Raw genomic sequence first — 16,285 nt, 5'->3', positions numbered from 1 at the left:
CCAGAGGCGGCAGCATCTCTTCCAGGGGCTCTGAAAAGGGCGTATGATTTATTTCTCCGTTACTGTAACGACGGGCGAGAGGACACTCACCTACAGAGGCACCACAGGACAAACCCAAGTCCACAGTAAGGGTCCAAGCAGATGGCCACTTCTCTAGAGGGGTAGAGCTCACACTGCAGCTTAATGGAACGGCAGAAGGCACTGGTGGCTGCGTGAGACATCTGCAAGACAGCAAGGCCGCGTTAGGGGCACGGGGCTGGCGCCCGTCCTAAGGACACCCGTCACAGAATGAGGCCACGCTACGTGCCCCAGACCTGACAGCCGATGTCCAGAGCTGACTTCAGGACGCGGGACAACTGGAGCCACGCTCTGGTTTTGTTAGGAGAGAGTGGACGGCGGGTGTGCTCATCGGCCCCCCGCTTTCATGAGTAAACCGCACGCAAAACTCCCCGATCCCCCAGGACGTAACTCTGGCGTGTCCTGCATTTGAACAGCAGGTTCCACTGCAGTCCCCACTGCAGCCCTGTCACGCCAGAGGGGACGCAGGACCACACATGTCCCCTGTCCAGGCAGGGACTACACTGGACTCAAGTTTCACCTCCAGGCTCAACACCTGTTGTGCAACAGGGGGGGACCAGCTGACGCACACACCCTGCCTCAACGGTCAGGGATGGGGCTCCGAAGGGAAAGCTTTGCTGACAGCCACACACGTTTGTGCCAGGAGATGGGCCACCATTTGACGGCGGCCAAAATCCAAACTCATGCCCTGGCCGTGGGGCTGCAGTAAAAAGCATCTCCAAGCCCAGGAAGCAGTCCCACTGCGGTCAGTATGCAGCCTGGGTTCTTTAAAAGTGCTATAAACTATTTGGAATAAAATCAATTTTCTCCTTCTCTCCAAACAAATCTGAGAAGAAAAACCAAGTAAAAGCAGCCCGGAAAACTTCTTCAAGTTCACGGTCTTAAACACGTCTCCAGCTACCGGGGAGGACACGCCCCCAGCACCGAGCTGCTGAAGGGACCAGCGCAGAGCCCAGGAACGGTCAGGGAAGTCCAGCCAAACCCACTCCAGGGAGAGAGATGAGAAACCAGGAGCGGGGACCCTGCCAGCCTGGCATGTAGGAGCACGGCCACGAGTGCTGTCTTACTGAATTCATATGAGGCAATGAAGAATTACCCCAGGGAGTTCTCGTTGTGGCGCAGCAGAAATGAATCCGACTAGTATCCATGAGGATGTGGGCTCCATCCCTGGCCTCTCTCAGTGGGTCAGGGATCGGGCACTGCCATGAGCCGTGGCGTAGGTTCCAGACATGGCTTGGATCCCACCTTGCTGTGCCTGTGGCGCAGGCCCGCAGCTGCAGCTCCAATTCGACCCCTAGCCTGGGAACTGCCATATGCCACGGGTGTGGCCCTAAAAAAAGAGCAACTAAAAAAGAATTACTCCTGGAGTTCCTGTCATTGCGCAGTGGTTAACGAATCCGACCTCGAACCATGAGGTTGCGGGTTCAATCCTTGGCCTTGCTATGGGCTGTGGGGTAGGTCGCAGACATGGCTTGAATCCCGAGTTGCTGTGGCTCTGGTGTAGGCCTGTGGCTACAGCCCCGATTCAACCCCTAGCCTGGGAACCTCCATATGCCGCAGGAGCGGCCCAAGAAAAGGCAAGAAGACCCCCCCCCCCAAAAAAAAGAATTACTTCAGAATCTAACACACAAGTAGTTTCTTCTGGTTTGCCTTTAAAGCCACATTTGTTTAAAGAAGAAATGAAGCCGGATTTGTGAAATATTCCTTCAACCTCCTACTTGCTGCATCAGGAATTGGTGAGACCCCCCAACTACCCAAATCACCCACATTCTCAGGCTGGCAACAACGGACCTTCCCTGAAGCCCTGCTCTGGGCAGGTGCCGACGTGCCAGCAGACGAGGTGAGCCTGGGACAGAAGAGGAACAAGAGCCCCAGGCCTCAGGAGCTGGCCGTCCACTGGGAGTTCAGAGACCAGTAACTGACCCGGGGAGGACAGAGCTCACAGAGAGCAGGGGATGATGCTCCCCCCCCCCCCCGTGGACGCAGAGGGGAAGTGAGTATTAACTGACATCAACACAGCGACCAGAAAGCTAACGGGTTAAGAAAAGCAACCAGCAAAGGCGGCTGTCGATCCCCAAGCTCACTCCAACCTCGGACCCTGCCGACATCAGAAAGCAGAGCCGTGGCTGGAGCACTCTACTAGAACCTCTTAGCAAGAACAGCTCCTGCAAACTTGCACTTGGACAAAAAATGAGTTTTCCGAAAGCTCTGAGCAACAAACTCTACTGCTCTGCTCTAAAAGGGACACTGAGAGCAGATACACCAACATGGAGGCATTAGGATGAGGCCAAGGGTATTTATTTTAAGGATGTGTCTTGTGGCATCTTCAGCAGGTTTAGCTTCCAGTGCATTTTTGCTTTGGCTGATTTTAAACAGGTGTCCATTCGTGGGCAACAGGCCAGCTCACGGGCATCTGTAGCAAGCAGGAAAGTATCCGAGAAGCTCTAGAACATCCCACGAGGACACCCACAGGCGGTTCACCCAAAGAAAGCACATTGCAACTTCCAGTGGCTGTTGAGCAAAGGTAAGAGCTACAAGGAAACTTCAGGGATCAAATCACACTTTTAAGTAGGTAGCACAGGAGGTCCCTTCATGGCTCAGTGGTTAACAAACCTGACTAGGATCCAAGAGGATGCGGGTTCAATCCCTGGCCTCGCGCATTGGGTTAAGGATCCAGTGTTGCTGTGAGCTGTGGTGTAGGTCACAGACTTGGCTCGGATCCTGAGTTGCTGGGACTGTGGTACAGGCCCACAGCTGCAGCTCCGATTCGACCCCTAGCCCAGTAACCTCCATATGCCACGGGTGTGGCCCTAAAAATCAAAATAAATAAATAAATAGTATAAAAAAACTTAAATTGAACATCTGAACATATATCCGTGGGTTTTATACTAAATCAGACATTCTACGGTGCCCTTTATGGGAAAACACTTTACCGGACAGGCTTCTCTCTGCCAATTTTCAGTGTTGTAATTGGACACTCTGTCATACTTTTGTTCTTAAAGTTGAGTAAAAATTTCTTTCTGAGAAAAGTGGTGACCAAGCAGCCACAGACGTGGAAGGAGCTTCCCTCTGGGGCCAAGTGTCTCTCCGAGGGCTTCCGCTCTATCCGCGACCTTCAGCACTGGAAGCAGGTGCCCTTTCACACTCACCGACGCCGCCTCTTCCTTCCTCCCAGGTACACATCACACACAGCAGACAGAACCCGAGAAAAGTTTACTCACTCCTGTCTCTGGGGTCTCCAGCGTCTGCGTGTACATTAAGTAGAATCATTAGGAAGGAATAACACAAATAGCCCTTTCGAGGAGGAGCATCTTTCCTGAGTCAGGGTTTAATGTGATGGCTTCCGCTTCCGCAGTCCACGAAAGCGGTGTGATCAAAAGTGTGTGCTTCTCCTTGACAAGATGCTCAGCATCGCTCATTATCAGAGAAATGCAAATCAAAACTACAACGAGGCACCGACTCACACCCGTCAGAATGGCCCTCATCGAAAAGTCTACAAACAACCAAGGCTAGAGAGGGTGTGGAGAAAAGGGAACCCTCTTTCCCTGCTGGTGGGAATGTAAGCTGCTGCAACCACTACAATGAAGAGTCTGGAGATTCCTCGAAAAACTAAATGCAGAACTACCACATGACCCAGCAATCCCGCTCCCGGGCACATATCCAGAGAAAAGCATCCTCTGAAAAAATACATGCACCCCAACGTTCACAGCAGCACCATTTCACAGTAGCCAGGACGTGGAAGCAACCTAAACGTCCATCGTCAGAGGTGTGGAGAACGAAAAAGGACCTCCTGCAAAGCACAGGGAAATGACTGGATGCCGTGTACTACCCTGTACGGGAAAGACTCTGAAAAGGAAGGGATGGACCTATACGCACAACTCGTTTGCTTCGCTTATGCTTAAAATTAACCCAACTTTGTAAGTCAACTTCATTCCAAGAAAATTTTAAAACAGAAAGCAGATGAACAAGTAGACTTGCCTTATGAACTATTACACAGTATGAAACTGTGATGTCGGCGAGTATTTTTAAAGGACAATATCCAGTATTCACGAAAGTAAACATGTATACCCTCAACGCGCTTTGGTCTGCTTACATGACATTAACAGAGCTTACTCGATTCTGTGCATTAAAATTCCTTTAAAGAGTGTGTGCTTCTCTTCTGACTGTCCTATAGGAGGCTCAGAGCTAATGCCATACTTAGTAAACGAAGATTCACCTGGTCTGCAAACATACCTTGGCTTTTCAAAGCTTCCAGAATTTATCTTGTTCTACAGAGTGCTTTATTAGTGTACCCCTCGCATTCTCCTAGAAGGCAGAGGAGAGGCTCAGGCAAGGAGGCACAACAGGAGGCTGTGTCCCCGGGACGATGACCACAAAGGCAGAATCGGATGCAGCTACTGTGGAACTCGAGTCAGTGAAACACTTGCAACTTCCAGAGGAAGGTGTGCACAGCAAATTGCAACGAATTTTGGAGAAATTAAGACATCCTCAGGTTATAAAAAGTTGAGGGAGTTCATTACATTTAGACCTGCAGTGAAACAAATACTCAAGGAAATTCTGCAGGTTGCAATAGAAGAACACCATTAACTTGAGTCATTTGAAGAACTAAAGATCTCTGTGACGGTAAATACAAGGCAATGATAAAAGCCGGTGTAACTGAACAATAGCTCGTAAACCCTGCTTCCCGTTTTCTGCGTGATTTAAGAGACTAACATACTAAAACAAAACAATCGTTAGTCTAAAAAGCAGTGTTGTTACAACCTTGGGTTTTAATTTCACATTTCTTCCTGCATATTTTTAAAAAACTGATGCATCTAAAAGATTTATGTCTATGTTTTGGGCCATACAATGTACCAAGATATGCTTTTGGGACATTGACAACTGAAAAATGGTGGGATGGAGCTGCCCACAAGCAGTTCTGTATATTACTGAAATTGAGCTGGCATAATTCACATTAGAACATAATGACTTTAGGGTGTTATATGGAATCCCCATGGAAACCATACATCACAAAGAACACAGCTACAGAATATACACAAGAGGAAATGAGAAGGGCATTTAAACCCATCACTACCCAAAAATCAACCAAGCATAAACTAAGATAGAAATGCAGGAAATGAGGAACAGAAAAGCTATAGAAGCCACATGGAAAATAGCAAGAGGAGAAAATAAGTCCCTTCCTGTAAGGAAAGACTTTAAACATAAAGGGATTCTCTCTCCAATCAATGACAGAAACTGGCGGAGTGGATAAAAACTATGATCCAACATTTATTCTGCCCACGAGAGGTTCACTTTAGATCAGAAGACATGAGAAGTCTGAGCATGAATAGATGGATAAAGATACTTCATGCAAACAGTGATCAAAAGAGAGCAGAGGTAGCTACACCAATATCAGACAAAATTTAAATCAAAAAGGGTTACAAGAAACAGAGAAGGGGAGTTCCCATCATGGCTCAGCGGTAAAGAACCTGACTAGTATCCATGAGGATGTGGGTTCAATCCCTGGCCTTGCTTGGTGGGTTAAGGACTCATGGTGTTGCCATGAGCTGTGGCTCGGATCCCACATTGCTGTGGCTGTGGTGTAGGAGGGCAGCTGCAGCTCTGATTCGACCCCTAGCCTGGGAACCTCCATGTGCTGCAGGTGCAGCCCTAAAAAGCCAAAAAAAAAAAAAAAAAGAAAGAAAGAAAGATAGAAAGAAGTGCACAATGTATTAACAAAAGGTTTATTACAGCAAGAGGACATAACAATTACAAACATTTACAAACCTAAAAACAAACCATCAAAAATAGATGAAACAAAAATAGGCAGCTCTACAATAATAGTGGAAGACTTTTGATACTCCATTTTCAATAAAGGGCAAAACAACCAGAGAGAAGAGAATTAAGAAATAGAGGACTTAACACACTAAACAAAAGAGCTCTAAAGACACAGAGAGCACCATATAACCACAAGAGAACGCGCTTTCTTCTCGAGAGGACTTTGGCCATTTCCCCGTACAGACCAGATTTTAGACCACAAATTCAGTCTTAAGAAATTTAAAAAGATAAATAACATACAAAGTATCTTCCCCAACCACAACAGAATAAACAAAAAGAAAACTGGGAAACCCACAAATTTGTGGAATTTAAACAATACACTCTTAACCAAGAGATCAAAGAAGAAATCACAAGGCAAATCAGAGACTATTCAGATACTAATGAAAGTGAAAAGACGACACACACAGTAAACCTTACGAGACACAGCAAAACAGCGTAAGGCAGAGATTGATAGCAATCAATGATGGCATTCAAAACAAGAAAGATCTCACATCAATAACCTAGTTTTACAATTTAAGGAATGAGAAAATGAAGGACAGACTAAGTCCTAAGGTAGCAGAAAGAAGAAAGTAATAAAGGTTGGAGCAGAGACAGACAAAGAATAGAAAAAGAGAGTGAAACCAAAAGTTCGTTCTTTGAAAAGATTCGCAAAATTGATGAACCTCTAGACAGACGGCCTAAGGAAAAAGGGGGGAGTATCAACTCACTAAATCAGAAACGAAAGTGAGGACATGTACTACGGGTCCGACAGAAATAGAACAAGTTATAAGAGACTACAACGGACGACTAACTGTATACCAACAACCCGCACACCCTACAAGAAATGGAAAAATTCCGTATCATGGAATTCAGAACATAAGCTATCAAGGAGGCACACAAAATCTATGAAGAACAAATCATAAAGAATAGAAAATCTGAATAAACCTATAACTAGTAAGAAAATCAAATCAGAAAAATAAAAAAGTCCAAGAACAAAAAGGCCTTGGTTGGACCTGATGTCTTCACGGCTGAATTCTACCAAACATTCAAAGACGAACTAACACTAATCCTTCTCGGACTTTTCCAAACAATTGAAGAGGGAACATCTCCTAATTTATTCTTAGAGGCCGGCAGAATCCTGATACTGAAAGAGCCAAAGATACTACAAGAAGAGAAAACTATAGACCAATATCCTTTCTGAACACTGATGGAAAAATTCTCAACAAAATACTAGCAAACCAAATTCAGTGGCCCATTAAAAGGCTTATATATCATGACCAAGTGGGATTTATTCTTGGAATGCAAAGATGGTTCTACATATGAAAATCAGTCAAAATGTCACGTTAAGGGAACAAAGAAAAAACCCCACATGATCACCTCTGTCAATGCAGAAAAAGCATCTGATAAAATCTGTCACAGACTAGAAACAGAAGAAAAATTCTCAACACAGTAAGAGCAATATGTGAAAAACACACAGTGAACATGATACACAACTGTAAAAGACCAAAAGCTTTTTCTCTAAATCAGAAATAAGACAAGGATGCCCACTTTCAGCACTTCTATTCAACATAGCACTGGAAGTTCTGGCCAGAGCTATGAGGCATGAAAAAGCTATAAAAGACATCCAAACTGGACAATAAGTAAAATTATCTCTGTTCATAGATGACGTGCTCTTATATGCAGAAAACCCTAAGGATGCCACAAAAATTGAAAATAACCATAAGTGAATTCAGCAAAGCAGAAGGATAAAAAGTCAACATTCAAAAATAAGCTGAATTTCTATACACTAAAAGAAAAATGTGAAAAGGACATTAAAGCAATTCCATTTACAATGGCATCAAAAAGAATAAAATACTTAGGAATTAACTACGGAGGAGAGAAATTTGTACAATGACAACTATACAACATTGCTCAAAGAAATTAAAGAAATAAATAGATGGAAGCACATCCTTTATTTGTAGACAGCAATACGACACAAGAACATATGGATTTGAAGCACTCTCTATCAAAATCTCAGTGATACGTTTTGCAGAAATAGCAAAGCCCACTGTATATTCACATTGAATCTTAAGGAAACCTGAGCAGGCAAAACAGTCTTGAAAAAGAACAAAGTCAGAGGAATCACACTTCCTGGTTTTCAAACTTAGCACAAAGCTACATTAATCAAAACAGTGTGGTACTGGCATAAGGCAGACACAGACAAAGAGAAGAGATAGTCCAGAAATAAACCCTCATATATATATACATACATATATATACATATGTATACGTATGTATATATATATATGGTCAAATGATTTTTAAAACTTTTTTTCACTAATTTATTCATTTTTACTTACACCTCAGATGCAGCTGATTGATTGACTGAGGTATAATTGACATACATTCTATTAGTTTCAGGTATACAACATAAATGTACATTTGTGTATACACTGGGAAATGATTACCAAAATAAGTCTAGCTAATATCCACCACCATACATAGTAAGAGATTTTTTTTCTCAAGAAGAGAGCTAAGATTTGTTCTTCAGCAACTGCCAAATACGCAATACGGCAGTATTAATTACAGTTTCCCCGTGCTGTACCTTACATCTGCAGCCTTATTTATAACAGGAGGTTTGTACCTCGTGACTCTCTTCAGCTGTTTTGCCCAATACCAACCTTCTCTGCGTCTGCGAACTGGGCTTCTTTTTCCCCTAAGATGCCACATGTAAGTAAGTGAGATCACGCAGCATTTGTCTGTCTTTCTTTTCTTTGGCCACACCTGCACGCATGCTCTCTCTGTGTCTCCCTGCCAGGCCCCGGCAGAGCCCCACTACACATAAGGATGAATCTGCACACCACTGTGTGGCTCTGTGGGTCTCACCTTCACTCCAGCAAGCATCCCAGTTGTGGACACACTGAAGTCAAGGTAGGCTAGTGTGTCCGGGTTGGAAGGTTTGTAGATCTGGGCAGGCCGCTTCTTTGGCAAATCATCTGGAGAGCAAAACAAAGCTGTCAGCATCTCCACCTTCATGGAAGAACAGACAAGCAAACGAAGGCATCTCAGCTAGTCAAGGACCGACCTGTGTCCAGTATGGGGGGCCAGGCCCTGACCTCTACAGCTGCGGCTGCCTCCCTGGATCGTAACAATTTACAGATCAGTTGTGTTGTCATCAGACAGGCGGAGCGGCTCACCTGGGGGTCAGACAGCAAGGAGCAGAGGGTGAAGAGCGGACAGACGCACCAAGGCCGCGCGCAGTGCCCAGAGCAGGCTGGGCCTCGGCACGCAGCTCCACCCACCGGCCACCAGAGGTCCTGGGAGAGCTGGGTGGTGCCCTCGGGGCGACGGTCGCACTCAGAAAGCAGCAGCCAAAGTGACGGCTCTCACCACTGGTTCATCCTACCAGACACGCACACATGTGCACACACCCTCAGCACTTCCCGCCGGGCAGCAGCCGTGAAGGCTGTCCTCCAGCACGACTGCGCGAAAGTCTTCGTTTGTGACGCCCCCGCGGCTCCTCTTCCAAGGGGAAACATAGCCTAATCCTCTCAGACTTCCCAGGCCCAAACTGTAAACCACTCTATCCTTTCAAAAGGAACAAGACGCCTCTAAATACGGAGGAAAGAACCTTTAAACTGTGACTCCCCACTTGCTTTGGCTGGCTCCGGGGCCTGGCGGGGACGCTTCCAGGGTCTGCAGGGCTGCGCTCTGCAGGGAGTTGCTTTGATCCACGCACTGTGGCAGAGCTGACCCCAGCCCCGGGTCCCACACACAAGCTGCTCTCCTGCCGCCAGAACTAGACGGCAAGCTCCCTGGGGGAAGAGGCTGCGCCTGCTCCACGGCTGGGACCACAGGCCCCAGGCACTCCCCCGCTCCCCCTCCACGGCCGGCCCTGCCCGGGAGCCCAGCGCTCAGGTCCAGACACCGGCCGGCAGCCTCACCTCCACGATCATCTTCACGGTGGGCAGCGTGGTGGCGATGTTCTGAGGGTGCGGGGGACGGACGGTGATCGGCACGCAGCCTGCGTACAGGCAGCCGTAAAACGCTGCGATGAGGTCTATCCCTACACGGGGAGAAGAGCACAGGTTCTCACCGGAAACAAGCCACGCTGCCCACTGGCCTCCACCCCGTCCGCAGAGCTACCAGGCTGGAAAAGTCGGACGAGTACGCGGGTCACTGTGATCCTGAGCGGCTCTCTCCTCGGCCCTGCGGGTGTGTGAAACCTCAGCCACGACCCCCATCTGGGTGGTTCCTGCTGCTGTCATTTCTCGAAGGACTCACTCGACTTTACTGTCACCAATTCAGAGTCCAGCATTTAACTACAACTGATTAGATGAACTATCTCGGATACCGGGTAAGACAAACTGAGACGCAGCAGCCTTTGTGAAGGGCCGTTTCGTTTGTCTCCCTGCTGGGAGCTGCACAGCCTATAGCGCCGTCCCCACAAGCGGGAGTGAGAGGTCGGGGGGTGGTGAGCCGGGCAGGGCCGGCGCTGGCTCCTGGCAGCGCCCAGCCAGGCCAGGAGGTGCCGGCGTGCGCAATGAAGAGTCTCTCGGGCAGCGGCGGTCCTCCACGGCGCTACTTCTTACCCGGGGGGTAGACCAGAGCCACGTGGTCCCCGTCCTGCAGATGCCCTCTCTCCATCAGCATCACGGCTATCTTCTCAGCCCGTTTATGCAGCTGGACACATGTCAGCGAGTTCGCTATTGTGCCCTGAGTATCACAAGAACAAGCGGGTGAGAATTTTTTAATGTAACAGCTTTGGCGTATAGTATAGGTCATATACCACATAAGTCACTTATTTAAATGTAGAGGTCAAGGGACGTGCGTCTCTGCACAGAGTTGTGCAGCCACCACAGTCCAAAGACCCACACTGCTCGAATTCACTTTCCTTCCCCCCCCCAGCAGAGAAAAGGGCACCACCAACCCACAGAGGCAACGAGATACATCTGTATTAAAGAGAAACATTTAAAAAACGAATTGCCTGACCTAAAAAAATAGCTAAAATCACCAAAAAAAAAAAAATCAACCCAGCAATTCTGGGACTTAAGTGTAATTGTCAGGGGCAATAGGAATTAGTAGCAAACTGCAGGACTCACACCATGAAAAATAAGACAAATTGAAACTGTTTTTAAGAAAGCCCACATCAAAAGTCAGGGAGCTCAGAAAACAAACCAACCCTGCCCCCCAAGCGATAGTCCCCAAAAAAAAAAAAAATCAAAGGCATTTAATGTACACTTTTTAAGCTGGCAGGAGCAAAGGTAAAACACATCTGGATTGAAAAGTACCTTAAAAAGCATTGTTAGGGAAAATCAGGAGCAAGAGAGGAACTAAAGAATATCAGAATCCATGACAGCTGCATTATATATATATATATTTTTATTGTTTTGTCTTTTTAGAGCTGCATCCACGGCATATGGAGGTTCCCAGGCTGGGGGTCTAATCGGAGCTACAGCTACCGGCCTGCGCCACAGCCACAGCAACACAAGATCCGAGCTGAGTCTTTGACCTGCAACACAGCTCAGGGCAACGCCGGGTCCTTAACCCACTGAGCGAGGCTAGGGATTGAACCCGCGTCCTCGTGGATGCCAGTCGGGTTCAATGGGAACTCCACACTTTAAACTATAAAGAACAGCATGACTATAAACACACGACGCTTCCAGAAAAGTCTCCCTGGAGGACGCATTTCAAGGGCACACATCACCCCAGGTGAGCGAAGACCACTGTCCGCAGCTGCTCTTTGTGTTCAAGTCCTACTCCAAAGCGATGAGCAGGGCGAAGGCCCTCCTCTAGGGAACAGGCGAACCGGCCGGGAGGGACGGGCAGGAAGACCCACCTTCATTCGGGGGGGAGGGGGGGGACTGGAGGGCGACACGGACAGGCCTGTGGCCCGGGCAGAAGAGAGTCCCCAGGGAGGCAGTGGGAAAACACGGCCAGGAGAGGCCAGAACCTTTGGGGCCAGTCCCTCCCATTGTGGACGAGCTAGGCTTCCTCCCACGTTTCTTCCTTAATTACTTTCCTTCTGAGGAAAGTTAAAAAAACCATAGGAAAAGACGCACGAAGTAGAAGAGCCAGCGAGCAGGAGGCGGCCGTGCCGGGGAAGCACAGGGAGACGCGTCCAGTGTCTACGTTAGAACCAGGTACCGTCGCAAGCAGGCATTCGGCCCGGAGAGCACCCCGCTCACGGGAACCACAACGCACACTCCGTGAAGACGGGGCATCGGGCCCAGGCCCTCCCAGGCCAGCGCCCTGGAGGGAAGCCAGCGCTGCACTCCTGGGGCTGCTGCGGGTGGCAGCAGGGCTCAGGGAACTCGGCCCCCACGCTCCGCCTGAGGCACCTGAGCCAGTCTCCTCGGAAACAGCAGGTGTTTGCAGGCTGCGCTGTCCAACTCCCGGGCCCGACCTTCTCCCCATCTCCCAGGGAGCCCACCTCAGTCTCTACCTGGGACCGGCGTTTCCGTCCCACGGCAGAGCCTGTGCGGTGCGAGAGGCACCAGCCGTCAAGAATGCATCTGAAAGAGGTGCTGGTTTCGGAAATTTCCAACTACAGGGGCTTAGAAAGGTGATGCTTCGCTGGCCTGCTGGCCTCCAGGCACCTCGGCAGCAGTCTCATGACACGCTCTGCGCCCCTGCGGGGTCCACGGCAGGCCGGGCGCGGGGCTCTCTGCGCAGGCCCGTCCAGGGAGCCACCAGCCTGGGCACCACCACTCCCTCTCCTCAGGAGAAAAGACGGCTTTCCATCACACCTTTCACTGCCCAACGTGCTCACTGGCACAGAACCACGCATGTGCCGGGCGAGTGGTCCAGGAACCAGTAGTCATTTCTCCTTGGGTCAGAGGTCACCTGGCACCCTCATCAACACTCAGGAGCTAAGCTGGGTTTTTGGTACAGAAACTCATTGCCTAAGAGAAGGTTCTAGGAAAAAGTACCTCCCAGGAAATTAGGGCTGACTTTTCCTAGAGGAGGTCTCAGTCTATATCACGAGAGCATGGCGACGCAGGGGGCCCACCACCCACACCCTCTTCCTCCTTCTTTTTAACTGAAGTAGAGTGGATTTCCAGGGTTTCTTCAAGTTCTCCTGTGCAGTAAAGCGACCCGATCATGCACATTTCTCTGTGCTGTACAGGAGGCCCCCACTGCCCATCCAATCCAAATACAGCTGTTTACATCCAAAAAAACCTCCAAATGCTCACTTCCTCCCCCTTCTCCCCTGGGAACCACTGGTCTGCTCTCCTTACCCAACCCCTCTTCTTCTTCTTCTGTTTCCTTGCTTTTTAGGGCCACACCTGCAGCATATGGAGGTTCTCAGGCTCAGAGTCGAATTGGAGCTGCAGCCGCCGGCCTGCACCACAGCAACACCAGACCCAAGCCGTGTCTGCAACCCACCCCACAGCTCACGGCAATGACGGACCCTTAACCCACTGAGCGAGGCCAGGGATCGAACCCGCAACCTCACGGTTCCTAGTTGGATTCGTTTCCGCTGCGCCACAAAGGGAGCTCCTTTCTGACTTTCTCAAATGTTTTCAGAGAACACGAAGTTGCCTGCGGCTGCGTCGCACTTCCACTGGGCAGCGCTGAACTGAGAGGCTGACTAAATGGAAGTTACACTGAAAGCACATGGCAGTGATGCCCCTGACCTTCGGAGGAGGCTGCCCGCCCACGGAAACTGTGCTCCCGGGCTGGAGCGGGTGTGAGTGACACAGACGCCTGGCTCTGATCCGACGTGCCCGGCTGGTCAGGGTGCAGCTGCCTCCGCAGCAGGAGAGCCTCAGAAGGGAGAGGCCACGTCTGAAGGCAGGCTACTGTGGCCCACAGTGGCCCCACGCTGACCTGACGCAAACTTCCTCCCAGCCTTGACCTCCACAACCCGCCCCGTCAGACCTGTTGTTGCTGACACATCCCTTTGAGAGTCTGCGCCATTTCCAGTGACGACACTGCCCCCGGGACCTAGTGTCCAGCAAGAGCAAAGGGCTGTGAACACAGGGTCTGGCGGGGACACAGGTCACACCTGCTGACGAGGAGTCCATTGTCCCAGCATCCCTCCCCTCCGTCGGCAACCCAAGGCACTGGCCCTGCACGCGGCTGGTCCCCAGGGGAGACACAGTTAAGACAGCGCGTTTCCCTGCCACCGACAGGACCAAGTCTGTGAACGTGCCTGGATCACATCTGAATCTGCGTGTCCGGCCGGGATGGACACAAACTCCCACCCGGCCTGCAAACTCAAGAGCTGCCGGGGAGGCCTGGGGTGGAGGTGGAAAAGCCAGCCGAACGGACTCTCGCCCTCCCGCGGCTCACAGCTCTCAGGGCGGCAGGCCACCTCGTCGGCAGCCCCACCACGCTCGGGGGCTGAGTGCAGGGGTCCTTCCCCGGGGGCTGGGGAGAGGGGGGCCAGGAGAGCTGGAGAGGGGCCAGGAGAGCCTCTGGAGGAAGAAAGGAAAGTCGCCAACAGTGTCCAGGAGGCTGCCGCGGGCAGAGCCTGGGGAACATCAGAAGGAGCCGTGAGAGAGGAAGCAGCCGGGCCTCAGAGCCGAGATGGCCAACCTGGCGACAGTGCCAGCAAAGGCGTCTTAGCTGTGTGGGGGCTGTGGAAGGAGTGGAGGCAAGAGACGACAAGCAGGGTCTCCTGGTGACCGCACCACGGCCAGCGGCTCACCTGCTGCGCCCCTGTGAGCACGAGCGGCCCCGGAGCCCTGAGTGCCAGAGCGGGACTCCTGGGAAGACGGTCCGCACGGCGCACGGGGCGGCGCCAAAAGGCAGGGGTAGCGAGGCCTCCTCGCGGGAGCCGGGGTGCGGGAGCGCTTGCTGGGACGAAGGCCCTTCTGGGGACCGCCCTGAACAGACACAGTGAATGGGGAACCGCTGGGTCAGCGCCACGCACCCGGCCACGCAGGGCAGGCTGCGTCGGAGGAGGAGAGGCGGCTTCTGCACTCTGAACCTCTGAAAAACGGATCTGAGGGCTGGACACCCGTTAGAGACTCGAGAGAGCGCCTCGTGTGGCTGCACTTCCTTCCACTCGTCCTTCCTCCACTGCTTTAAGCAGCAAGCAGTGCCTTCGTGCCCTGGGATGTTGCTACTTCGCCCAACTCCGAGGAGCCCTAGCTTCCTCGAGTGGCAGGGACCCGAACTTGCCAACAAGACCTACATGAGATCTATTTTTCGGGCTTTATTTCCAAAGCAAACAGAAAGTTAACAAGCATGTTAAGGCTTCCGCAGTTAATTTTTATTGTTACTACTATTGGCTCGAATGTTTAAGGCCTGCCTCTGAACTATTACGAACACATGACGAGTCTGCTTTTCTGATGTGAAGTGAGTATGAACTTTAAAACAAAACAAACATGCTTTTCATCCCTAAGAATGGACACCTGTAATTAGAGCCCGACTTCCTACTTATTAGAAATAGTTTAGTAATAAAAATAAAGACGTAAATACCTCATAGATCTGGAACTGTTCTCTGTTGGAGACATTCATTCATTTTTTGTGGGAAACACCGTGCTGTTCAATTGCTAAAGTGTGCACACACGCAAAGGCTTAAAGGCACTCTTTCTCAGGTGACAAGGTCTCAGTCAAAACAGCAGCAAACCAACCAACAAATCAAAGGATCCAGGCAAGGCTGGCATGGAAGGTCTGCCCTGAGAACGGGGCGCAGAGGCCCCAAGGGTGGGGGGCAGAGGGAGCGGCGAGGAACACGGCGGGGGAGGCCTCACCCTACAGTTGAGCAGCGTGTACAGCACGTGGTCAGGGGTGGTCTGCGCCCTCCACTGCAGGACCTCTGAGAGGAACAGGAACTGAAACAGAGCAGAGCCGTCAGGTGCAGGGCCTCCTGGGGGCGGGCTGACCTTGCCTTTGAAACCACTGCGGTCTGGAGGAGGGCTTCTGGGGCTCCTAAGACAGGGAGAGGACAACTCGCACGGGAAGGAGTGGCAGAACAGGCCCTGCCTACGGTGCGCTCCTGCCAGTGAACCGGAACTGCAGTGCCTGTTCAGGCCCACGCGTCAAGGGCTGGTGCCAAGGCGCCGTTAGGGAAGTTTTCGGACGTCTGCCCGAGGGTGGGAGGCTCCAGTCTCCTCACCCACAGAAAAAAATCCCTTTTCCTGGGGCTGCCGGAAGAGGCAATGGCGATTTCTGGGGCTGCTGACAGAATCCGATCTATCCTCTTTCACAAGTGGGCTCTCTGATTATGCTGTTTTCACAAGGGTCGTCCCTGAGGCCACGCAGCAGTGCTGCGCGGCACACAGGCCACGTGCCACCTGACTCGGTCTGCGCTCACGAGGACCGCCCGCTTCGTGTCAGGACACAGGAAGCACCCGCCTTAACCCACTCTACTGAGGGAAACGTACTGTGAGGCGGTTAAGTGGCTGCTGCCGTCGTGTCCCCCGGGAGCCCAGGAGGGCTGGATGGCTGGGGGGGCAGTGTGGCCGTCAAACATGGG

General features: G+C 50.8%; 1 protein-coding gene across 2 annotated transcripts in view; it reads right to left on the bottom strand.

Moving 5' to 3' along the window:
• Positions 1-16,285, bottom strand: part of DIP2C (disco interacting protein 2 homolog C) — a 330,049-nt gene that overhangs the window by 43,961 nt on the left and 269,803 nt on the right. For both annotated transcript variants that reach the window (XM_047754739.1, XM_047754740.1), the window contains 6 exons: positions 15,561-15,641; positions 10,446-10,569; positions 9,798-9,919; positions 8,939-9,050; positions 8,740-8,849; positions 91-221 (listed from right to left, as the gene is read on the bottom strand). In XM_047754739.1, the coding sequence (XP_047610695.1) occupies positions 91-221; positions 8,740-8,849; positions 8,939-9,050; positions 9,798-9,919; positions 10,446-10,569; positions 15,561-15,641 (680 nt within the window). The remainder of the gene's footprint in view (positions 1-90; positions 222-8,739; positions 8,850-8,938; positions 9,051-9,797; positions 9,920-10,445; positions 10,570-15,560; positions 15,642-16,285) is intronic.

Source organism: Phacochoerus africanus, chromosome 12, assembly GCF_016906955.1.
Source record: "Phacochoerus africanus isolate WHEZ1 chromosome 12, ROS_Pafr_v1, whole genome shotgun sequence".
Classification (NCBI taxonomy): Eukaryota; Metazoa; Chordata; class Mammalia; order Artiodactyla; family Suidae; genus Phacochoerus; species Phacochoerus africanus.
The sequence above is the reverse complement of the archived record's forward strand: the minus strand, read 5'-3'. Positions and strand labels throughout refer to the sequence as shown.